Source organism: Triturus cristatus, chromosome 3_2 (genome assembly GCF_964204655.1).
Source record: "Triturus cristatus chromosome 3_2, aTriCri1.1, whole genome shotgun sequence".
Taxonomy (NCBI): domain Eukaryota; kingdom Metazoa; phylum Chordata; class Amphibia; order Caudata; family Salamandridae; genus Triturus; species Triturus cristatus.
Window position 1 is genome coordinate 561,471,648 of NC_140584.1, and position 25,739 is coordinate 561,497,386.

The window sequence follows — 25,739 nt, forward strand, 5'->3', positions numbered from 1 at the left end:
TCTAGCATTGCCTCTTTCTGCAATCTATGCGCCAGCCGCAGTTTAGTCACACTTTTGCTCGCTGCCCACTTAAGAAATTCGTGTTTCCATCTCTGTGCTCTAGGTCCCTGACTGTTTTTCCAATGGCTGGTTATCTCCCTTTTAGCTATTATCAGTCCCAAAACAATAAATTTGCTGGTCACCCTGTTATGTTTTGTGTGCGGGTACCAATGCAGCAAACTCACCCCTATATCCTTGCTAAGTGTTCGCTCTCTAATCACCTCCAGCTCTGTTATTACTTCTCTCCAATATGCTATCAGATTCGGGCAGGACCACAGCATATGCTGAAAATCCGCTTCTGCAGTCCCACATCTAGGGCAGCTAGCGTTCTCCGCCTTAAAGATCTGTTGGATAAGCTTCGGGGTCATAAATGCCCTATGGAGCACATAAAATTGTATGAGCTGAAACCCAGCGTTCCGTGTAATCTTCCATTACCTTTCCACTAGTTTAGGCCCAGTAGCTTCTGGGATATCCTCTCTAGGTCCTGCTCCCACTTCCCCTTTAGTCTGTCCAGCGGTTGCCTTCCCTCCTGCTCCATTCTCCTGTTAAGGCACGTGACGGCCTTGAACGTGCCTGCTGCCATGGCCACATATTGACAAACCAACAATGTCTCTGGTTCCGTCAGCCCCATCTTCCACCTACGTTGGATCCCCGCTACCAGTGCCGCATGCAATAAGTAGAGCCCCCGCGGCAGGTCATATCTATCTTGCAGGTTCGAGAATGGCAGTAATGCGCCGTCTTCATATAGGTCACCCACCATGAATACTCCCTTCTCTTCCTAATCTCCCAGAGCAGACCAATCTCCTCCGTGGGGCAACGCTGTACACGCCCCGATCGGGAGCTCAGGCGCATAAGGGCTCTCTACTCCATGCTTTTTATGGCTCCTGATCCAGCAACGCTGTAGAGTTCTCTCCTCACTAGTGATGGTATCTTTATGCAGTTTCTGCCCAAGCAAGATATAGGAGATCACATGTTGCGGTATCCAGCAGTTATTGCCTAGGTAGGGCCCTCGAAACGTCGCTGCCACTGCTTGCGTAAGCCACTGTAATTGGGCCGCCAGATAATAACACTCAAAATCTGGAACTGCCCATCCCCCTGCTACTCTAGGGCGCATCATTATATCTATGGCAACCCGTCTCCTACCGTTCCCCCATATAAAGCCTCCTACCATCGCTTTCAACTGCCGAAATATCGCCCCAGGTATCCATATCGGGAGGGTCCTAAAATAATATAACAGTCTCAGTAACACTACCATTTTTAACAAGGCCACCTTCCCAGCCACCGATATCCTTAAGGCTGTCCAGAACTCCATACTCCCCTTGACTCCTCGAATTGCCCTACCAATGTTGCCTTCCAGGAGCCCATCTTGCGTGTGATAGATGTGAACTCCCAAATAGGGCAGGCACTGTGCCTCCCAGTGGATTCCGTGCTCTCGGGGTAGCGCCGGCAAGTCCGGCTGCACCAGAAATAGGCAAGTTTTCAGCCAATTGACCCGCAACCCTGATCTACTTCCATACCCTGTCAGCAATTGTTTCGCCGCCGCCAGAGCCTCCCCGGTATCTTCCAAAAACAATAATAGGTCATCGGCGTACAGCGAGATGTATTGCGCATCTCCCTGTAATGATAGGCCCCGGTACTGCTCCCCCGTTCTTGCCAGCATAGCTAATGGCTCTATCGCTATTGCAAATAGCAGCGGTGAGAGAGAGCACCCCTGTCTCGTCCCTCGCTCTACTTTATATGCTCTAGAAATTGTCGTACCCGTTCTTACTCTTGCTGTGGCCCCATTATAAAGAATCCTTGTCCATCTTATGTAGTTCTCTCCTAATCCCATTTTCCCCATCACATAATGTAGGAAAGGCCATTCGAGGCTGTCAAAGCCCTTTTCAATATCCACGGCCAGCACCGCTGCCCCCAGCGTGGTGTCTCGCTGTTCCTCTAGGATACGCAGGAGACGCCTAATATTACCAGCCGTGTTCCTTTTGGGGATAAACCCCCTCTGATCTCCGTGGACCAGGGAGGCCATGTAAGGGAGCAGTCGCGTCGCCAGTATCCTGCTCAGAATTTTATAATCCACCGTTGGCATCGATAGCGGCCTATATGCTGCTAGTTCAGCAGAGTCTTTGCCTGGCTTTAGAAGGGGAATTAAAATAGCCTCACGAGCGGTGGTTGGCAGCGCTCCTGCCCTCCAGGCCTGTTTTATACAGCGTCTGTAGCCGGGGCGCTAGTATGTCCACAAACGTGGCATAAAATTCGATTGGTAGTCCATCCACTCCCGGGGTCTTGTTTCGCGCCATGTGCTTGATCGCCGACCGGATTTCCCCTAATGTTATCTCTTGTCCCAATACTATTGACTGTTCCTCTTCTAACTGGGGCCAATCCAACCCGGCAAAATCATTCTCCATATCTGCTACATCTGCCACCCCCAGGCTACGATACAGCGCTGCATAATTGCTCACAAACATCTAATTTATACCCTGTTGGGTGTACTCCATCGTAGCGGCCGTAGTTCTGAGCCCCAATATCAGAGCTCCTCTGGTTTCCGGAGCAATGAGTCGCGCCAAAAGCCTACCTGTTTTGTCCCCCTCAACGTGCATTCGTGCTGTGTATGCTTTATAATCAAACGCCCTGAGCCTTTCAACTTGCCGCGCTACCTCTTCCCTCGCTGCTGCCACCGCATCCTGGGCCCTCTCCGCTGTGTGGTTCTGCTTATCTGCTTCCCGCAACCGCTCATCTGCTCTCTGAACATCATCTAGCAATGTTTTCCGCACCCCCACCTTCTTAGAAATACAGATCCCTCAGACTACTACCTTGAATGCCTCCCATTCTGTCGCTACATTTGTCACTGTATTATCATTTTCATTAAAATAATGGCTGATCCCCTGTTGGAGTTCGTCCCGGAATACCGGATCCTCCAGGAGTTCCGGGCTCAGTCGCCAAGTCGGGACCAACGCCCGGTCTTTGCGCCATCCTAAATGGACCAGCAGGGGGTTGTGATCTGACAATGTTTTGGTCAGATACTCACTGTGTTGCACGTTAATACATACATCTGACGTTCCCAGCATCGCATCTAGCCTAACATGCAGATCATGCAGGCCCGAGTAGTATGAGTAATCGCGCTCCTGCTGGTGCTGTTCTCGCCATATATCCATCAAGTTCCAATTTGACTGCCATCTCCGCCTCCTGTCTGCCAGTTTCACACTCGCCGACTCAGGTAGCAGCGGGTGAGATCTGTCCATGGTTACATCCAACACTGAGTTGAAATCACCCCCCAGGAGCATCGAGCCCGGCGCATGCTGAGGAAATATGAATTTTTATGGTCAATTGTGTCCCCTATCTAGACCCCAACGGCTCCATGTACATGCTACAAGTACTTTTCACGTTTTCCAGCTCTGGCAAGGTAGGCCCTGAATTCTGCCATCGAGCTTTTTTCTGCTTCTGCCTCTGAATGCCTCTGAATGCTCCAGCCTGGACCTGCATCTGTATCCATGAACTTTGTCTTACTTCCTGCGCGGCTAACGGTGCCTAAGCCCGGCCTGTTGCCTGCCAAAACTGTATTCAGCCTTCAAGTTATCTGTTCCGCTCCTCAAGAAATGCATTCCTGTCTAAGTAGCTTAGGTAAACATCCCTCTAGCTGCAGAGCAAAGGGCCCGGCCTTACTGTCTCCGTGCAAGTAATTCATGACTCTCGTTACCATGGTAGGCCCATGCCCCCCTCGCATCCCATGTAGACACTTAGACGCTTGTACACGCACTAACAGTCAGTATAGAATAGGATCTGTCCGAGAAGACCTTTCCTTCTAGATAATATAGTTCCTTAAACACAAGATATTAGATATGATTTAGGACTAGGTTGTCCTGACACCCCAGACTTCTGTCTCCTCATGTAGGGCTAAATGTCAAGTTCCCTTCACCCTCTAGTTACACGTCAATCACACGTCATGCGGCTGCGCGCGCATCTCTGCCATGTATTTTTGCTGACTTTGCAGGATTCTCTTATGGATCCACCCATTTGTGTCACCATCATAATGACGTTTTCAGTATACGCCTCTATGCACGCCTATTGTAACGCCTTTTCTATTACGTATGTGTATTCTTATCAGTTGTTACGCCTCCTGCATCTGTCTTTACTGTAAAGCATTACTATATATGCCATAACCTGTCAATAATGTATTGCTGATCCCTTCCTGAACCTTCGTGGTGACGGAACTCGATTGCCTGGTTCGAACCATCATTCCTTTGTAAGGAATAAATACCCTATTATACCCTCGAATACCACGGATTCTGCCTCTTATTTTTACTGAGTTATTCGTATTGTATTTTACCGCATAAATTAAGTCTAGGTAATTTAAATTTACCACATAATTGGCGCCCGAACAGGGACACCTCTCACACCCCACGCGCCGGAGGTGCGTTGCAGACCCGGTCTCCTGCCACAGCCGGACGGACAATTACGCGTACCCGCAGGATTTCCTGTATCTCCCTCAGGCCAACGGGGGCGACTGAGGCTGCGATCAACACCCAGACGAGGCGGTGAGGAGTGCGGAGAATCCCGACCAGAGCCTAGCTGAGAGAGCAAGATCCGAGGTATACAGAGGCCCACCAGATTCCGAAGTTCCGAAGTATCTAAGTCACGAGTCGAGTCCAGTCCAGTTTGGTCTAGTCCAGTCCAGACTTCCGAGGCTTTCCGTTCCGTGCTTCCCGGTGAGTACCGTTGCTGAGGACGCATCTAGACGTGCACATTAGTTTGTGCCGGTCAAGACGGGTCTGGGTACACAGACCTGGTCTGCACTGTTTTAGCAGTGTATCTGTACTGTTTAGCAGTACATACAGTATATTTAGTATTATGCAGTTAACTAGTTTTATTCTAATTATTATTGTTCGTTCTAAAATGTTTTGATATGTTTTAAATGTCGTGGTATGAGTGATTGTTCGATCTTCATTATTGTGTTTATTGTAATTATTGTGTTCAAAAACCGAGTAAGAATTAAGTAACAAGGTTCAAGATGCCGTTATTTTCAAAATTAAGACAGATAAAAACTAGAAAAGGGATACTCGAGGAAGCTGTTCCTATCCCACCTAGGGACACTCCAGGGTACTTTATGTGCCATAAACATGGCCTAGATGCCGTATTATATCTTGATCTATGGGTGGACTACACCAAGGATTTGGCAGAGAGTCAGAGATGGCCCGCTGCTGGAACATGGGATGCAGATTGCATCATGAGAATAGAAGAAGCGTTATGGAAAAAGAAAGCCAGACAGTCACAGAAAGATGCCATTGAACTATGGCGTAAAGAATCGCATAGGCGCACAGAGAAAGCGCTCAGAAAGGAAGAGAAAAGTAGGGAAGATTCAGAAAGGGCCCGAGAAAACATATTAATTGACGAAGGTACCCGAATAAAAACAGAACAAGTAGACAGACAACGAAACACTCTTATGAATGGTATGTATCCTCTTCTGGCCGAGGGTTTGCCTAAGGCCACTTTTGAGGTACCAGAAGATCTGCCACCTTCGTTACTCCCGATTAAAGTACATCCCAAGACCGCAAAAGACATTTTCCTTTCTTCCTATTTAGACGATGCAGCCCCCGAATATGCAAATGGTGTGCAGCCACGCACACCACCCGTTAACTACACTCAACCCCAAAATCAGCTGCACTCACCTCCGCAGCAACAAACTCCTACTCAAGTTCTAACAATTCCATCTGTTTCTACAGTCCTTCCTGCACCGACACTCTCTACCCTGCACCCAACAAATCCTTTTGGACTTGGCACCTCAGGGGGTGCGACAGGAGGTTTTTCCACGCCACCGCCAAACACTAGATTGACTTATAGAGATTTAGCATACCGACGCACACCCCAAAGAATATCAGACAATATATTAAACGAGCCTCTTTCCAATTGTAGATATGACCCAGTGCCAGGAAAACACGACAGAATGTTGCTGTCTTCAGTACGTTTGCGACGAGCTGCAAACTATTTAATGACGTTACCAGGAATGGTTGAACATCTAGACAAAATATATCGCTTTATCCAATCAGGGCAAGGTCCTGAAAGTATTGCCGAAGCCATGGAATACCAGAAAGTAGACATACAAAAATTACTGTTAGGCTTTTTTATAAACTGTTTGATCAGAAATAGAGATAGGCCTGAGGTAGATTCGGAGGAAATGCAAGCACTTACCAAATGGGGTCAGAATATAACAGACGGGAGACATGATAAACAGAAGTGTATAGAAGCCATGTGCCGAAGGATCAGAAAAGAAGTAGAACGAATACATGAAAACAGAGTGGAAGCAGATAAAACTGAATCAGAGGAAGAGGAGGAGGAACAGTCAGAAATAAACACAGGACAATTTGAATTACCAGCTAAACAAATGATAGCTTATGTAGGAAAAGGAAGATCTTTTAATAAAACAATACGTCCGATACATCCAGAATGTAACAGAATTTTTCAAACAGTTATTACAAATTCAAGGACCCCTGAACACTTATTCCAGGCTACTGATAAATTACTTCGAGAACGAAGGGGGTACCATGTGCTCGATTCTATGGATGAACAAGAATTAGCCAGGTCAGCAGTACAATGGGCTGACAGCTCTGAAAAATATAGTGATGATGCGCTAGCACACATGTTTCTGAATCTCGCTCCAGATGAACAGCGTTTAGCTAGTATATACATGATACAACATCTCCTTATATTATATAAAGGCCAACACTCCGATCCTGGTCCCCTACCTGATATATTGATAGAACTGCTCATGAATAAATGGAGAGGTTTAGGTACCGATCTAATTAAAGTAATTCTAGAATACAGACACAGATATAGTGCCTTTTTGTGCCCAGAACATGATCCAGCTCCTTCCATGGAGAGAAATCCGTATTACATAGACAGACAGAATCCCTTACGCGAAGTACACCCAGTCAGGAATGATGACAATACGTTTAGACGCGTGTTTGTGTACACGCCCATAACCAAAATAGAACTATTGGAAATGAAAAAATTAGTGCCCAGCCATGACAAAGATCCAGCAGGTTTTCACCGTGAACTAAAGGACATGTTACTCATGGGTGATTATACCTATCCTGACATTATGAAAATATTGAAAGTATTATTGCCTGCCGGTATTTATGAGAAACTCAAGGAAAAAGAATGGGAGGTGGGAGACCAAAAGATTGATTGGACCGCATTAGAAACTGAAGAAAATAGCAGAACTGCAGGCGTAGGGCTTGGGGGAAAAACAAAAGCATTGCCAGGTTTATTGGTACAAGTATTGCCACGTCTATTAACTACGAAAAAGGAAGATTGGGGAGCAATTTCAGCTTGTAAACAGAAACCCGATGAAGACACTAGTGACTTTTATTCCCGATTTGAAAAATGTTTTGGTATTAATAGCGGCCTGAAAGCAAATAGTGAGTCATATCCACACCTTTTTGTAACAAAATTAGTCGAGAATTCACTGCCGCAGGTTAAAAACAGAGTATTGAAAGTTGAGAGCACTTGGCAAGCTAACACTCCTTCACAAATGTTACAAATGTTACAGTATCACCAGAATAGAATTGGAGAAGAACAAGAACACGAACAAAGGCGTATGAAAGACACGAAAATGAAAATGCTTGTCGCTCAGTCAGTTCCAGCTGACGGTCATAAAAAGGGTGCGACACAGTCCAGTAATTCAGCGGTTCCCGTTAAAGGGACATGCAACTTTTGTAAACAGCCAGGTCATTATATAAACGATTGTGCAGTTCTGAAACATAATATCTCCACAGGTAAAACAAAGGAGAGACCACGTCCGCCTAGACAGGATCAGATCCAACAACAAGTACCTCAGAATATACAGCCTATGCAAACTGCACAACAGACCGTACCACAACAACAGCCACAGCCTATTGCCGCAACACAAAACACGACACAACAGATGTACCAGTATGCACAAAATGACTATCCAGAGTATCAGCGCTACACATGAAATAGCCTAGAGAGGGAAGTTGGCTTACCCCTTATTGAGGTTCCTGTAGATCAAGAGGGTCCCTATGTGCAGAGTCAAGTATTAGGGAAAGACAGAAAGTTTCTACTCGATACAGGGGCAAGCAGAACAACTATAAGTCACGATGAAGTTCCAGGGGCACCCCTCTCAGGCTCACAAAATATTTCCCTTGGTTTTTCAGGAAGGCCCACTATTAACGAAGTATCGCAACCACTTGCATTCACAGTCGGTCCATTAACACGGACTACAGATCTATTGCTTACGAAATCATGCCCAGAAAACTTGTTAGGTATAAAAACATTGAAAGCTCTAGGAGCTATAATATGCTGTTCTCCGGACGGAGTACAACTCTTTTTGCGTGACTTTAAAGGTCACTACGTGTCTAGAGACATGGATCACCGGTTACAGAATATACCTGCACACTTATGGGCACAAGGCCCCACTGATGTAGGTTGTATGCACATCACACCATATCGAGTTACACTCAAAACAGGAGTGGTACTACCACAAATGCGACAATACAAGTTACCGCCAGATGCTGTAGTGGCTTTACTGCAAATCATTGACGAGCTTATTGCACAAGGAGTGGTTGTAGAAACCGACTCCAATGTATGTAATTCTCCGATTATTCCGATTCTTAAACGAACTGATCCAAAAGCACCCCCAGTATATCGATTAGTTATTGATCTGCGCGAATTGAATAAATGCATTGTACCACAATATCCCGTGGTCCCAGATATCTCTTCATTACTGACAGCTATTGATTCAGAGGCAACGTTCTTTACTGTAATTGACCTCAAGAACGCCTTCTTCAGCGTCCCAATCGATCCGGAAAGCCAATATTTGTTCGGATTCAGTTTAAATGGACGAAGTTTTAAGTTCGCACGCGCACCTCAAGGATTTACAGAAAGCCCTAGCATCTACAGCCAAGCACTGAAAAGACAACTTGACAGTATCCACATGCCTGTTAACACCGCACTGCTTCAGTATGTCGATGATCTGCTGATCACCGCCCGAAGCGAACCCGAATGTGAAAAAGCATCACGGACGGTTTTACATTTCTTAGCCGACAAGGGGCACAAGGTGTCCCCTTCAAAGCTGCAATTTTGTGCCCAGCAAGTTGTGTACCTAGGGCACTTGCTGTCCAAATGGGGAAGACAGCTCACACCTGATCGTATCCAGTTAATTATAAACATGCCACCACCCAAGACACAAAAGGAGGTAAGGGCCTTCATAGGCCTCACTTCGTACTGCAGGCAGTGGATTCCCCAATATGCATTTTTAGCTAAACCACTCATTCAGTTGACAACCCAGGGGGCAGCGACATCGACTGTCCTCCCTTGGACTCCAGAACATACACAAGCTTTTGAAGACTTAAAGAAAGCTTTATGCCAAGCACCTGTTTTAGCGACACCATGTTACAGTAAGCCTTTTACACTTTTTGTTACAGAACGTGAAGGTACTGCTTTGTCAGTACTCACGCAGGAACAAGCAGGATCACACAAGCCATGTGCTTACTTTTCTAGCACATTAGATCCCGTAGCTCAGGCTCTTCCTGCGTGTCTGAAATCAGTTGCAGCGACAGCTTTAGCGATTAGACAAAGCGATTCCATAGTATTAGGACATCAATTGACAGTACAAGTACCACACGCAGTAGAGGTTCTCTTGAACCGGACACAGACACAACACTTGACTATAGCACGACTGACAGGTTACGAACTCACATTGTTTCAGCCACACATAGAAATCAGACGTTGTAGTACATTAAATCCTGCCACACTTTTGCCATTAAGTGGAACAGACCCACTGGCACATGATTGTATTGAAGTCATTACTATTACGACAAAACCCAGACAAGACTTGACAGACGTCCCATTACCAGATCCAGACCTGACACTTTATGTAGATGGTTCATGTATGAGAACAAGTACAGGGAAGTTAGTGGCCGCCTATGCAGTCACGACAGACACCGAAGTCATTGAAACAAATTGTATCGACACATTATCAGCTCAAGCAGCAGAGCTTATTGCTCTGACACAAGCCTGTATTCAAGCCAAGAATAGAAAAGTTAACATATACACAGATTCACGTTATGCTTTCGGAGTCGTACACGACTTCGGAGTCCTTTGGCGAGAGAGAGGTTATTTGACTTCTCACGGTGCCAACATTCAACACGGTCCCCTCATTCAAGCTCTATTAGATGCAATACATCTACCTACTTCAATATCTATCATGAAGTGCAAAGCCCATACAAAAATCACCGATATTATTTCCCAGGGTAACGACCTAGCAGACCGAACAGCTAAGCAAACAGCACAGAATCAGACTCATGCAACTGAATTGACAAAGACAATAGTTCCAACGCCGACACACTGCATGACAGTTAAGGATCCCGCTCTTGATGTAATTGACATACAGACACATGCTACACCAGAGGAAATAAAGAAATGGACTGAATTAGGAGGGATCCAAACCGATCAGGGATGGATGACGAAGGGAAAATCTATATGGTTTCTCCCCGACTCAATGGTTCAAGTTATCATTAACACAATACATAGTCCAGCACATCTAGGAGAAAAAGCTATGTTAGACAGTATTCAACACATCTGGTTCAACAAACACTTACGAGCTGCAGCCAAACAGAAAGTCCGAACTTGTATGATTTGTTGTCAGTTCAACCCAGGTAAAGGCGTACCTGTAGAGCAGGGTGGATTTCAACCTCCCGATCACCCTTTTGAAGTCCTCCAGATGGATTATATCCAGATGGAACGATGTCGAGGATTCAAATATGTCCTCGTAGTTGTATGCGCTCTTTCCCGTTGGACAGAGGCGTATCCCGTCTCAGATTACACTGCCCCGACTACTGCCAAACAATTAGTTCGTGAATTCTTCCCACGGTATGGTTTGCCCCGTATCGTGTACTCAGATAATGGCCAGCCGTTCTCATCCGAGCTAATGAAACACATTTCACTCTTGTTAGGCTATCAATGGAAATTCCACTGTGTCCGACATCCCGAGGCAGCAGGTCTCGTGGAACGTCATAATCAGACCCTGAAAATACGACTTTCCAAAATCTGTAGAGAGAAAGGTGTCGACTGGATAGTAGCCTTACCGGTTGCACTATTTTACATGAGAATGGTAGCACATTCTCGCACAGGGCTATCCCCGTACGAGGTGGTCTTCGGTAGGCCACCAAATATGTGGGGGACGCCCATACCTCGTAAAATAACTGATGTTGATTGTAATATGCTGACAGATTACCTTGCTTCCTTGATGTCTGCACTACAATCTTGCCGTTCACAGGTAGCTGCAGCCTTTCCCGACAACACCGAGGTAAAGCCCCATGAAGTAGTTCCGGGAAATCTCGTTTTCGTCAGAAATTTCGACAGGAGGAGCCCGTTGGAGCCTCGCTGGCTACAACCGAAGCTGGTTCTCCTAACGACGAGGACAGCAGTGAAGGTCGAAGGTCGCAAGGGTTGGTTACACTCGAGTCATATCAAGAAATTTCATGGACTACCATCCGAACTGAACTCTCAGCCCTGCCCCCTTCCAGAGACTGATTCAAAACTCCCCCTGGTTGAACCGACCGAATCTCAAAACTATAAACTGAAACTAAGGTCTAGCAAGTCAGACAATTCGATTGTTTAAGTCCTCTCCAAGGTGAATCGGTTGAATTAAGTCTTTGACATGTATCCTCTAGACCGAATGAGAGAGAAAAATAGACAGAAACCGCTCAAGAAACATGCATACTGTAAATCACTTCATAGTCACTGTATAGTGACATTGTTGATTATGTTTTTCCTAAGTCTTTTTATTATTGCTGCAAGTATACTGTTACATATGTACTATCCTATTTTCAAGCGCGCTTACAATGTTACAGCCGAACATTCTTTTAGTGAACTACCTCCACATGAGTTGTCCTATAGATTTGCGCTGCGCAACAACACATTCATTAGTATGTTACATCATTCCCACCAGACCAGCAATGCTACAAATTGTTGGATATGTGGCCGACTCCCTCCCTATCAGAAATACAAAGGAGTTCTGCCTCTCTTTCCATATCCGTTCACACACAATGGTTCCTGTGGAGCATGGTTTAGTTTGATTAACTCTTTAGATTCAAACACCGTAGTTTACCAGAGCAACTGGGTATGGGGAAACCTGAACTTAGTTTTGCTTAAAGCCTGTTATCCTAACATGGAGGGACTTCCCAAAAGAACAGGAACTGACCTAGAAAATGAAGTATATGGATTAGGTAATTTTACACTTTACCTCATGATTCTAAATGTTGAATCTGAAGCTACACTAGTCTTGCCTGCTATGTCCGTATTACCAGTCAAAGGTGAATTATGTGTAAGAAAGAATGGTTCAGTACACCTGGGTCATAGTAAATGTACTACTGTGATCGAATTCAGTGATAAAGGCAAGTCTACATTTAGAGCTTCCCGTCACTCCTACTTCATCTGTGGCCATACCGCATATATACGCCTACCCCTAGATTGGGATGGTACCTGTTACATTGCATTCCTTCTGCCACCTGTTTTCCTAGCCCCTCCTGATTATCATAGAAATACCAATCTAGTACACCATAGACCCCAGAGAGATACCCCGATTGTTGACTACACCGAAACAGCATGGGAACAATATACAGACTTCAATAAAGGTCTCTTTCCTTACATAGGTGTTGTCTCAAACAGTAAACTGATACGTAGATTAACCAGAACCCTTGAAGCAGTAGTGAATGAAACTACCTCTGCCCTAGGCAACTTAACAGAGGAGCAGTCTGCGATGCGGATTGTTGTTCTTCAAAATCGTCTTGTCCTTGACGTCATCCTAGCAGATAGGGGCGGAGCTTGTAGGGTCATCGGATCAAGTTGCTGTGTTTTCATCCCAGAAAACGCGCCATCTGTATATAAAGCCATAACTCGTCTTCACAAGATTGTAAACCAGATACATCAGAATGCAGGCACTTGGACATGGTCCGGTTGGTTCTGAAGCGTGTTGTCAGCCTGGGGATGGAAGGTCCTATCCTTCCTAGGTATTGGCCTTCTCATAGTATTTAGTTGCTGCCTATGTCTACAATGTGGACCAGCGATTTTTGGCCTGTGTGCCACATCGTGTATTCCACGTTCAAGTTTTCATTCAAGATCCCGGAAGAAGAAAGAAGAGCAAATGATGTTACATGAACAGATTGATGGATTTCTGAAGATCGATATTTCATGAGGGTCCGTAGGGGACAAGGAGGGAATGAGGAAATATGAATTTTTATGGTCAATTGTGTCCCCTATCTAGACCCCAACGGCTCCATGTACATGCTACAAGTACTTTTCACGTTTTCCAGCTCTGGCAAGGTAGGCCCTGAATTCTGCCATCGAGCTTTTTTCTGCTTCTGCCTCTGAATGCCTCTGAATGCTCCAGCCTGGACCTGCATCTGTATCCATGAACTTTGTCTTACTTCCTGCGCGGCTAACGGTGCCTAAGCCCGGCCTGTTGCCTGCCAAAACTGTATTCAGCCTTCAAGTTATCTGTTCCGCTCCTCAAGAAATGCATTCCTGTCTAAGTAGCTTAGGTAAACATCCCTCCAGCTGCAGAGCAAAGGGCCCGGCCTTACTGTCTCCGTGCAAGTAATTCATGACTCTCGTTACCATGGTAGGCCCATGCCCCCCTCGCATCCCATGTAGACACTTAGACGCTTGTACACGCACTAACAGTCAGTATACAATAGGATCTGTCCGAGAAGACCTTTCCTTCTAGATAATATAGTTCCTTAAACACAAGATATTAGATATGATTTAGGACTAGGTTGTCCTGACACCCCAGACTTCTGTCTCCTCATGTAGGGCTAAATGTCAAGTTCCCTTCACCCTCTAGTTACACGTCAATCACACGTCATGCGGCTGCGCGCGCATCTCTGCCATGTATTTTTGCTGACTTTGCAGGATTCTCTTATGGATCCACCCATTTGTGTCACCATCATAATGACGTTTTCAGTATACGCCTCTATGCACGCCTATTGTAACGCCTTTTCTATTACGTATGTGTATTCTTATCAGTTGTTACGCCTCCTGCATCTGTCTTTACTGTAAAGCATTACTATATATGCCATAACCTGTCAATAATGTATTGCTGATCCCTTCCTGAACCTTCGTGGTGACGGAACTCGATTGCCTGGTTCGAACCATCATTCCTTTGTAAGGAATAAATACCCTATTATACCCTCGAATACCACGGATTCTGCCTCTTATTTTTACTGAGTTATTCGTATTGTATTTTACCGCATAAATTAAGTCTAGGTAATTTAAATTTACCACAATGCGCGGCCATGATTCCGGACAGGCGGTCAAAGAAACTACCCTGATCAACATTTGGGGCATATATGCTCCTGATTGTGACATCTATTCCGTTTAAGCGCCCCGCCAGCAGAACATAGCGCCCCTCAGGATCTATCTCCTTGTGCAACAGCTGGAAGGGAACTCCCGCCCTAATCCACACCAACGTCCCTCTCGCGTATACTGAATAGGTAGTATAATACACCTGCCCACGCCATCTGCACTGAAGCGCCCTCCCCTCAGTCACTGTGAGGTGCGTCTCTTGTAAAAGAGCAATATGTGCCCCCCTGCGCACCAAGTAAGCATGTACCTGGTGGCGCCTGGTCATAGTGTGGAGTCCTCGGACATTCCAGGTTATGCACTTAATAGCCGGGCTGGAGGCCTGTGTCCTATCTCCTACCCCCATCTATCTGCCATGTCGTCTGGAGCAAACTGGTCCCCCCCTGATTCCCGCAACCAAAACCAAACACCCCCAACTCCCCCACCCCCAGACAGATGCCCCAAACAGAACACCCATCCAAACTAAGAAAGTAACCAGAGTGCTCGGACCCCAAAGGAATCGTAAACACCCTATATCAATGGGGGTAGGCCCAAAGGTCCAAAGAGGCCCAGTTCACCCCGCTCCCGCCGAGTCCCAGCCTTTAGTAAGCTATGTCTTCCCCATCCAGCAATATATCGACCAGCTCAGCAGGAGTTTGCCTCGAATGTTCGGGAGTAGCGAATTATAAGTCCATCAGCTCGTCCGTTGTCCTTGCCGTCACATGCGGCAATCGTACGCTGTCTGCTCCTGAGGTTTCTGCATCCGAACCATCTGTGCCTCCCTCCGAGTCCCCTCTGTCGCTCTGTGAGTCCAACCCCGTCCTGGAGAGCGCCACTACCGCCTCCACTGCTGCCGATCTCTCTTGTTCTGCTTGTTGCAACGTGGGTCGCGGGGATCCTGGTCTTCGTTTCCAATCCTTTGGAGTGCGTCTGGGTCTGGGCTGCGCCTGGTCACCCCTTCCTTCTCCAGTAGGTTGCGTGGCTCCCGTTTTGAAGCGCTCCAGCCAATCCCAGGCATCCTCCGGTTTGCTGTGGAAAGATGACTTGCCGTCAACTAGGATTTTTAGGTTCGCCGGATACTTTAAGGCATACTGCAGTCCCTCTTCCCGTAATGCCTTTTTGACTGCCAGGTAGGATGACCGTTTACGCTGCACCTCCCATGTGTAGTCCGGGAATAGTGTCACAGAGGCATTGTCCACTTTGAACGGCCCTTTCCTGCGTGCCTGATTCAGTAGCCAGTCTCTATCTTTATAGTGCAGCAACTTAGCAATCACTGGTCTGGGCGGGCGCCCCGGCGCCAGCGGTCTCGCCGGCACTCTATGCGCTCTTTCCGGCGTGTAGAACGGGGTCAAACCTTCGGGTGCTACTACCGTTTTCAGCCAGGTTTCCAAATATTCCAGCATGTTCTTTCCCTCTGTTCCTTCCGGCAAGCCCACCACGCGAACATTACTTCGCCGATTTCTCCCTTCTGCATCCTCCGCTCTTTGTTCCAGTGCATGTACCCGACTCTGCACATCTTTCACTTGTGCTGTTAATGCCTTTGTAGTCGGTTCCATACTTTCCAGAGCTGCTTCAGTCAATTTCACTCTGTCTGCCAACTTGGCGTGATCCGCTCTCAGTAATCCCAAACTCTGTGTGACGTGCGCTATATCTGCTTGCAGCGCTTCTCGTGTGGCGGTTATGGCCTGCAAGATCTGGTCAACCTGCTGCTGCGGGAGGCCATCATTTGACGTCGGCTGTAATACCTGCTCCTCCGAAGGACCCGCTTCTTTGTCTCAGGTTATCTGTCCCCCGCCTTGTCTGCGTCGGGTCTTCCCCATCATGCCCGCAGGCCCCCCCGGCTCCTTACACCGCTACCACAGCGGTCACAGTCCTGTCGATGGCAGATCCAATCGAGACAGGCTATCCTTCCCACTCCAGGCCCCTGGTATGGTCTTCAGCGAAGCAGCGCGTTCTGCCAGGACTTACCTTCCCGCGGTTCTTGTCTCACCCCCGACACACTCCCTGCACATGCGGCCCCCGCTTCGCTTCCTATCACTGGCCTGCTCCACTCTCCGCCGCTCAGCGCATGGGGGAATCCGCGCTCGGGCTCATGGTCCGCATGGAACTCGGTGATCCGGCCCCAACTCCTCTCTCGCTGCGGCTGTTCGCAATAAGTTTGCCACTCCAGGCTGCCAAGCCGTCCAGAGTCAAATAGCGGTTCGTTGCCACGCTCTTGCAAACCCCACTGAATCCCTCAGCGCCTCGTCTACCCTCCTGCGCTAGGGCGTCCCGGGCCAGACACTGTTCAGGGCCCTCGATGTGACAGAGGGCTGCTCCTGCTCGGGGGTGAATACGATCCGGGTTAGGAATCCCTTTGCCGCTCTCAAGTACCCCCATCTCCACTGCACCGCTGTTTCTCTCCTGGTGGTCTCTACTCCAGCTCCCTCAGTCCGCCCTTACTCCTTCTGCCTGTGCCGGGGCCAGGAGGGGGTAGAAAGCGGCCCGCAGCTGCCGCCGTGCACCGGGGGCCGGCCCGCAGGCTATACTGCTCCGATGCTTCTCTGGGCGAGCCCCCTGCACTCCTCACCGGTCTCCTGGATCCCCTCCGTCCTCCAGCGCCTGTGCTGCTGCTCCCACCTGCCTCTCGATCGTCGCCGCCATGTCTCCTTCCGCTCCCAAGTTCCTTCCGAGTACTGGCCACCGCCCAGGCGCCGCCTCGCTATGCCGCCACAGCGTCCCCCGGCCTCGGCCCAGCTCGCGCCCGCCGTCGTGCTCAGCCCTCCGTCTCAGCAGACACCCAGATCAGCGATCGCTCGAGTGGGCCCCGAGAGGCACCGCAGCCGCCATCTTGTTTCTCGGCTACGGCGCTCCTTCGTCCTTCGCTGATTCCCACTCTGCCACCTTCAGTATTCTCGCTTCCTACATCGCAACACTCCTCTCCGTAGTGTCAGTTCAGCGGTCCGATGGACGCCGCTCTGGGGTGCCGTTTTCGGCGTTTAAATCAGGAGTTTCGGCCGGTCCTCGGTGGAGCCGCAGGCTCACCTGTCCGCCTGCATTCGAGCCTCGGCCACGCCTCTCTTCGGTAACGATGTATCTGTAAGAAACATTAGTTACTTAGATTCCTCACTGACCCACCCAGCCGCCCCGTCCTGCGAACCGACATCTAGGGTTAAGGTTCTCCCTTTCAGGGCCCTAGATTTTTTGGCACCAGTGTCGGTCTCTTACATGGCTCAGCGTCCCTGGCGCGGAAAGCTATGTATAAGAACTGACAGCGCGCGAGGACGGCATCTAAGTACTCCGACGACGTCATTCCGGCGCACGACGCCGACGACGGACGCGGAGCCGCAGATGACGCCTAGCGACGCGCAATGGGTATTGCTACAAAAATCTTTCCGGATCAAGCCTGACGCCTGGGGATATTCTAAGGTGAGGAAACTAACTAACTAATGTTTCTTACAGATACATCGTTACCGAAGGTAAGTAACTTGTTCTGTTATGCACATGGACTACATTACCCATAGCGCAATGTTTGAGCACTATGAAATCTGAAATCTATTAATGAATACCTTTTAATTAAGTATTTTCTTTCACTACTATTTTGACTGCTTGCTAAATAAAGACCATAATATTTTCACATCCCTTCATCCATTATATGTATAAAAGGTTTTATAATTATTTTTAATGTACATATATTTATATAAGTACATTGTAATGAACAGACCTGGGGCATAAGATACAGCGCCTGATGCATCTATATGAGATACTCCAGAGATGGATTCAGGCTGGAAGGAGAGCGGATTCTTCCAAAGGGGTAGAACTTGGTTTTGTACTTGGTCCCTGTAGCTGCAGTCTCCCGTCTTGTTGCTACATTTTCGTTGCTGCTAAAATAAAGTTTGTACCACCTCCTCCTGATATCTCCACCAACCTTTAGATGAAACCCACAGCATTTTTCCTGGACTGTTTTCTGGTTCAAATTTGTTTTTGTTTTTTGCCTCAGGCACAGACCTGGAAGATATTCCAAAGATCTTCTCTTGTTCAGAGGCACACTCTTTCAAAAGTATTTCCAGCTCTTGGGTGTGAAATTTGCACTTCCTCTTCCTGCCAACCTCCTCCTTTGGCTCCTGGTTGGACATAGTGTTTAGATATCTTTCTGTGATGGGAGAGACGTTCAATTTCTTCTATGCATCTGAATGTAAATGTAGTTCCTTAAATTGGTGAGTTCATCACTCACTTCTAGTGCGACAGTCGCTATTCATACTTATCCTAAGATTTGCAATTTCTGATTCATTATTTAACCTTTTCAGTGTGTCCGTCATCCATTGGCCAACAATGGGGCGAGCTGTAAGTTAATCTATTGTGCTCACATATCTTTTTTTCCTCCGAAATGATGATAAGCGAGCAGTGCTGAGATATCAGTTAAAGTGATAGTGAAATGTGCTGACTCTGTAATTTCACTTTCACTGCATTCAGTGCTCGGGACATAACTCAGCCCCCTCAACACAAATTTTCATGGGGGGTAAATCATTGGAAAGGGGACGATATCCCTGCTTGGGGATCACAGAAGGTGTGAGTTCTCCATGCAGAGGGAAATAGATTGATCCCTCCCCTGCCCTGGACTACATTAGTATTTCTGCCCCTAGGCGGGAAATAGTGGGTCTTCACCCCCAATATTCCCCCTCTGAGGGGTGGCCAAAAGCCCAATAGACACCAGGGATTAGCAAGATTAATTATTTTTTGGGTGGGGGAGGGCTCTAAAGCAATGGGCCTGTGCCCTGTCATCCCCCCAATCCCGGGCATTATTAGTCTTTCTGACACATGGTGGTGGATGATGGCGTTCACCCCCAACCTGCCCCATCAGTATTGTTTTTAGGGAAGAGTGACCCCAGTGCCAAGAGCCCGTGCTCCCCCCGCTCTGGGCCTCAGTAGTGCTCCCCCCGGGTGTGTTCACCCCAGATCTTCCCACCCCACCCTTAGTGTGACACAAAGCCCACTAGACACTAGGGATAAGTGAGTAGCAATATTTTTTATGGGGGGAGGAGCGGCCCCAAGGCCATGGGCCTGTGCTCCCCCCTGTACCTGGCCTCATTAGTCTTTCTGCCCCCTGCCCCCCATCCCCCAGAGGGAGATGTTCACTTCAATCTGACTCCCGGAGGGGTAGAGGGGCAGAAACCCACTAGACTCCAGGGATTAGTGAAGATTTATATATTTTGGGAAGGGGAAGCAGCCCTAATGCCATGCGGCTGTGCCACCTCCCCAACTCGGCCAGGCCTCATTCGTTTTTCTGCCGCCCTGAGGTTAGATGGGGGTGTTCACCCAAATCTCCAGCCTCCCCTCCCACCCCAGACAACTGAGGGAGTCCAGGGTGGTGTGCCCCATGTGGATCCCATAAAGATGTATTACAATGTCCTGCAAACCTCAAAACATTTTCCTTGCATTCGTGATGTAAACTTCTGGAATCTGTAGGACTACATAAAATTCCCACCACTTGTGTGGCGTGACTGGGTCTGGTGCCTGTGACAGGAACAGATCAACCCAGGGTCAATGGGAGTCCTCACAGGGTATTAAAACAGCTGAAAAAGTCATCACAAATGGCTGATTTTTCCGACTTATTTTCAATATTTTTTTGTTTCAACAGTTAGTTTCTTTGAGAAAACCTTGAGTGATCTACACAAATGACCCCTTGCTGAATTTAGACTTTTGTCTACTTTTCCGAAATGTATAGCTTTCCGGCATCACCCCTGAGTTTCACACCTGTTTTCAGCATCAACTGGCAGTAGGTTGAAACTACAATTTTTTTTTAAAAACCGGCTACCTCTTAGATGAATGCTGAAACTGTGCTAAAAAAAATATTCTTTGGTACAGCCCTGGTATGCTTTTTTATGCCACACTTTTTTCTATTTTTCCACACAAATTTAAGTTTATTTTAGCTATTTTTATTTCAAGACTTGCCCAGCGATGGATAGCGGTCCTCACACCACAGTGGAATTGACATATCTATGATTCTGTACCAGAGTAATGTGAACTCTACAGTGTGGTTTAAGTGGAATCCACCAACCTTGGGTACTCTTAAAATCCCTATGATGTTGGGCAAAAAAGGATAACAATTTGGTGTGGCTACCTATGTGGAAAAAAAAGGTATGGAGGCTTAAGTGCAAAGTATCCCAAATAGCCAAAATAGGACTCAGCACTGGGGTGGAAAAGCCTAAGCAGTTAAGGGGTTAAAAATAGTGTTTGTTTCAAATTCACTATTTGGCAACAGGAAAGGTGCGTAAATCATATTTAGCGATTCCTAAATTGTGATTCGGTATTTGTCACCATTAAGGACTTATCCTTAAATATAATTTGCGAGCATCAGTCCCTATATTTTTTCTGTTTTGGAACACTATTTGTGTAAACATTATTGCTTGAGGGTCATTTTCAATATTCAGGTTATTTTCAAGAGGGTGAACAATGTTGGGCAATTAGGTTGTTATAATGCTTCCTTTCCTTAAGCATTGGAAACATTCTTGAAAACTACAGGATAGTGTGAATATAATACTGCACTTCTTCCATTGGTTGCTAAGAGTGCCTTGCATACTTATGGTAGATTGATCCTGGCCTAGATGATATGCAGTAATAAAAAATAGAAAATATAGTTTTGTCAGTTATTCATTAAAAACTCCTAGAGGGTTATAGTATTGCAGAAATTGTTGCTGGTAATGTTAACAATGGACATGTTGTTTGGTGGGATATCATATATGTATATATATATATATGTATATATATATATATATATATATATTGCCTTTATCTCTCAACTCTTTGCATCGTGTTTCTTATTGTTTGCTGTACCTTCTCAGATTTTTTTATGCGGTTAATTTGTGATTTCTGATACTCAATTGTAAGGCTTTATAATGGACCAAAATACCTGTCTGTGAATGGTAGATTTGGAGTGTTGTATAGATTGAAGGTAGAAGCTGGCCTTTGCGTCCTGTCCACTGACCTGTGGTATGTGTCAGGAATGTATTTCTTTTGTTCAGGAAGTCTTCAACAATAGTAAATTTAATACTTTTTGAAAGAAAATGATTTAGTCGCTCTATTGAATTTCAGAGTTTTCTTCAGGACTTTCCTTTGCCAGTGCCGTAAATAAGGTACCGACTTCTAGATCAAGCATATTTCGCTCATTTACCTGTATTTTGTTATTTCTCCTCATAGGTCGATAACCAGTTACCTGGTGCAATGTTCTCAGCAGTGTTTCACCCAGTTGCACCACCCAAATCTATAGCTCTAGATTCAGGTATGGTGAATGTACATAGCAATTTTTTCTTCTTTGTTTTAGAGTTAACACATGAGGCTCTGAACCTTTTTCTGTTACCCATTATAAATCTCTTTCCTGAAGCATGAAATGCACTGCATAATATTATGTTTTTGAATTCATATTTCACAGATAGTTTTGCACCGATAACTTACAGTCCATTCAAACGCAAGTCCAGTTCAAATTGCATGTATTCCAAATTGTCTTTATTTTCTTTTGTGATAACATGAGACAGCCAACGAGTTTCGTTCACCACACGTGAACCTCCTCATGGCTGTAAGAAGACGCATAAAATGACATATCTGCGTGCTCACATTGAAACATACGAAAACATACAAAAAACATGGGTACACATTTAAAAAGTACACAAGACATGAAGAATCCTCGACAGACCGATCAAGCATATCCTCGAGCAATTCTTGTTAGTTTCAACAATTTTCTCGCAAGAGAAGAAATCTCATCACTAGCTAGACCTGAGAAAAAAGCATCCGCTAAAGGGTGTATGTTTTTTGTGCGGCCGGATTTCTGCCAGGCAACGGTGACCCAGCGCTGGCATCTCAGACAGCTAATACCTAAATTTCAGGAGAAGGGGGCCACCGTATACCTCCAGAATCCCGCCCAACTTAAAATTATGTGGAAAGGCCAGACTAAATTTTTCTTCTCAGAAATCAAGGCTAAGGAATTTTTACACACACTGTAAAGTATGGATTATTGTTAGTATTAGATATTTTCTTGGCTTTCAATATTATAGTATCAAATCTAACTTATGAACTAATAAGGTGGTGACTGACTGCACATGTTTAGGACCATGTATACTTTTTTTTCTGTGTTCGCTCATATTCTCTGATTTTTGTATGAGGGCGGAGCCAGAGAGATACGGCACTCCATACTTTACAGGAACTGCGAGTTCCTGAGCCTCATATGTGGGGGAGGGGGGTGGGTGGGTGGTTCTCAACCTGGGGGTTGAGGTTGTGGTGGTGGTGGTGGGTGGTGGGGTTTAAAGCAGCATTAATGATTGATCTGGGCTCTGCAAGTCTTAATAGGCGGACTTCTACGTATTATAAGAGTCTCAAGTATCCAAAGAACATTCTGATCCAATTGTATAGATTATTGCTTTTTGTGTTTTTTCAATTTCTAAAATAGAGAGAAAAATTAAAATTTGTTCACTTAACATTAATGGTTTGAATGACTTTAAAAAGATGGGGATGTTGCGACATCTGATTCATTTTTTGCAATTTGATATCTTATGCTTACAGGAGACTCATATTTCTTGGTCTAAGAGGAGTCTGCTGAAAAATCTTGGCTTAGAGCTGTTAATCTGCTCTAAACAATTGGGAGTAACCAGAGGTGTCGCTATTCTTATAAAACGTGGAATTGGTAAATGTATTAGATCTTTAGGCGACAAATGGGGAAGATGGGGGATTGTAGAAATTATTATTGAGGGAAATAAACTGACTATCTGTTTTTTATATGACCCCAACTTAGACGATAAGGAGGTATTTAATACAATCAATTCTGAGCTAGCAGCTTGGAATTATCCTATAATCCTTTGTGGAGATCTCAATATTAATATTAATGCTGATTGCAATATCAGAAATACTTGGAATTATAAAGATCGCAAACCCCAAACGTTCAAAGCTCTTAGAGAATTAATATTAAGCAATGGATTGTTAGACATGTGGAACAAACTTAGACCTACAGAACCAGGCTTTACTTATTTTTTGGCTCCACATCAAAAATTTGCTCGCTTAGATTACTTTTTCATCTCTTCTCAGCTTGTTGGTAACATAAGTATTGATGTCTTACCCCAAATTATCTCTGATCATAACCCTATTGTTGTAGAGTTATTACTTTCTTCTCAGGCACATATTCAAAAAAGACCAAGGTCATTTCAAAGAAATGTATTGTTAGACCACGATTATTTAGTTCATATGGCTTCGACAATTAAGGAATTTTTTTTGAATAATAATAATACTGCCTCGGTGCAAATTGTCTGGGATACTTTCAAATCAATGATAAGGGGTGAGACTCTGAGCTATTCGATTTACCGCCAAAAAAAAAAACAAGCTGCATTTAGGGTGAGTCTGGATCAAATAAGGCAAGCAGAATTTGAATCTAGCCTCTTGTGTTAGATCGGGCTTGGGGGTACAGGAAGCTCAAAAAATTTTGGCTGCTGAACGATCGGTCGTTTACTCTTTTCTAGCTGCGCAGGTAGCTGCGAAGTACAAAATATTTTTAAAAGAATGTTACGAACTAAGTGAACAAACAGGTAGAGTACTAGCCCAAAGATTGAGACAGAAAGCCTGTGCTACGGAAATAGCTCAAATTACAGATATAAATGGTGTAAATCAGGAATCCAGGTTAGGTGTATTGAAAGCATTTCAAGATTTTTATCAATCTTTGTATAATCAGTCAAACGACGGTACTAGTGTTAGAAATGATGCAGCTAATTATTTTTTAAATATTGACCATTCTCCCTTTCTTCCTGAAGAACAAAAAACAATGCTAGCCGTCCCGGTCACTTGGGAAGAGATAGAAGGGGCTATTCTTGGTTTGGCCTCTGGTAAAGCTGTCAGACCTGATAACATTCCTTTAGAATTCTATCGAACATTTCGTAAAATTTTGCAACCAGAGCTGCTGAAAATCTTTCAAGAAGCATTTAATGGCCGGCCGCCTCCATCATGGTCATTAGCTCCTATCGTCGTATTTAAAAAAAAAAGGAAAAGATCCAATGGACCTCGGGCCATATAGACCTATATCTTTAATGACCTCTGACAGTAAGATTTTTTCCAAAATCTTAGCAAACCGATTAAATGATCTAATGCCAAAATTAGTGGCTAAATCACAGCATGGCTTCATTAAAAAGAGAGATACAACGGATCATGTCAGAAGTATTATTACCATATAAGATTGGGCGCAGGCATCGGGATCCTCAGTCGGAGTAGCCCTACTGGATGCTGAGAAAGCATTCGATAGGGTCGACTGGAGGTTCCTTTGGCAAGTTCTGACCTGGAAAAAGTTTTCTACAGAATTTATAACTGCTTTAAAAGCTTTATATAGACAGCCTAGGGCTGTACTTCGAATAGCTTCTGAAACATCTACTACATTATCAATAACGAGGGGGACTAGGCAAGGGTGTCCCTGTTCCCCTCTTTTATTCGCGCTCTACATAGAGCCGTACTTGCAAAAATTAATAAACCAGGAAAGTATTCCCCCGGTCATAATCCATCAAACAGAATTTAAAATTTTTGCATACGCTGATGATGTCGCGATCGTTACCTCGGATATTAATTCAGCATTTCCTAAAATTATAGAGGCAGCTCGGGAATTTGGTTTATACTCTGGATATAAATTAAATATAGCCAAAACGCAAATAATCCATTCTGCCGTCAGCCCACCAACTGATCTGATATACTCTACTACGGCTTTTTATTTAGGTGTGAAACTTTCGGCCAAGGTTGAAGATATTGTTGGTCTTAATCTTGATCCACTACTTGCCTCTACCAATAGATCTCTTGAAAGACTAAATAATCTCCATCTTTCTCTCTATGGTCGCACTAATGTTATTAAAATGCTCTTTTTTCCCAAATTTCTTTATTTTTTTCGTACCATACCTTTATTATTTCCTTCTAGTTTATTTACTAAAATAGATAGAATAATTTCAAGATTTTTATGGGGATATAAAAGAGCTAGGCGATCTCTTAATTGGTGCTCGTTTCCTGTATGTAGAGGAGGCTGGGGACTACCAAATTGTCGTCTATATTACCTGGCGGTATCACTTAAGCTCATGAGTGTTCTAATTTTTCAAGAAATATCATTAACCGATCCTTCATATCTTTCAATTTATGAAATGATTCTAGGTGCTCAGGCACGACAATGTCTTGTACGTTTTTCCGAACCAAGCTATTATAAAAAACAAGATTTAAAGTTACATTGACTGCTTATCAGATATGGAAACAATTCAAGAAAAGATTTAACTTTAATAATCTCAGTTATTATACACCATTATTTCATAATCCGAGTCTTCCATTAATATTTTCAGACCAGACTTTGCAACAATGGCAAAGGCTCA

General features: G+C 45.3%; 1 protein-coding gene across 1 annotated transcript in view; it reads left to right on the forward strand.

Annotated features, from left to right (window-relative positions):
* The window catches only part of VPS13C (vacuolar protein sorting 13 homolog C), a 2,873,871-nt gene that overhangs the window by 2,209,610 nt on the left and 638,522 nt on the right, over positions 1-25,739 (forward strand). The window contains exon 68 of the mRNA XM_085648297.1: positions 21,568-21,649. Coding sequence (XP_085504423.1) covers positions 21,568-21,649 — 82 coding nt within the window. The remainder of the gene's footprint in view (positions 1-21,567; positions 21,650-25,739) is intronic.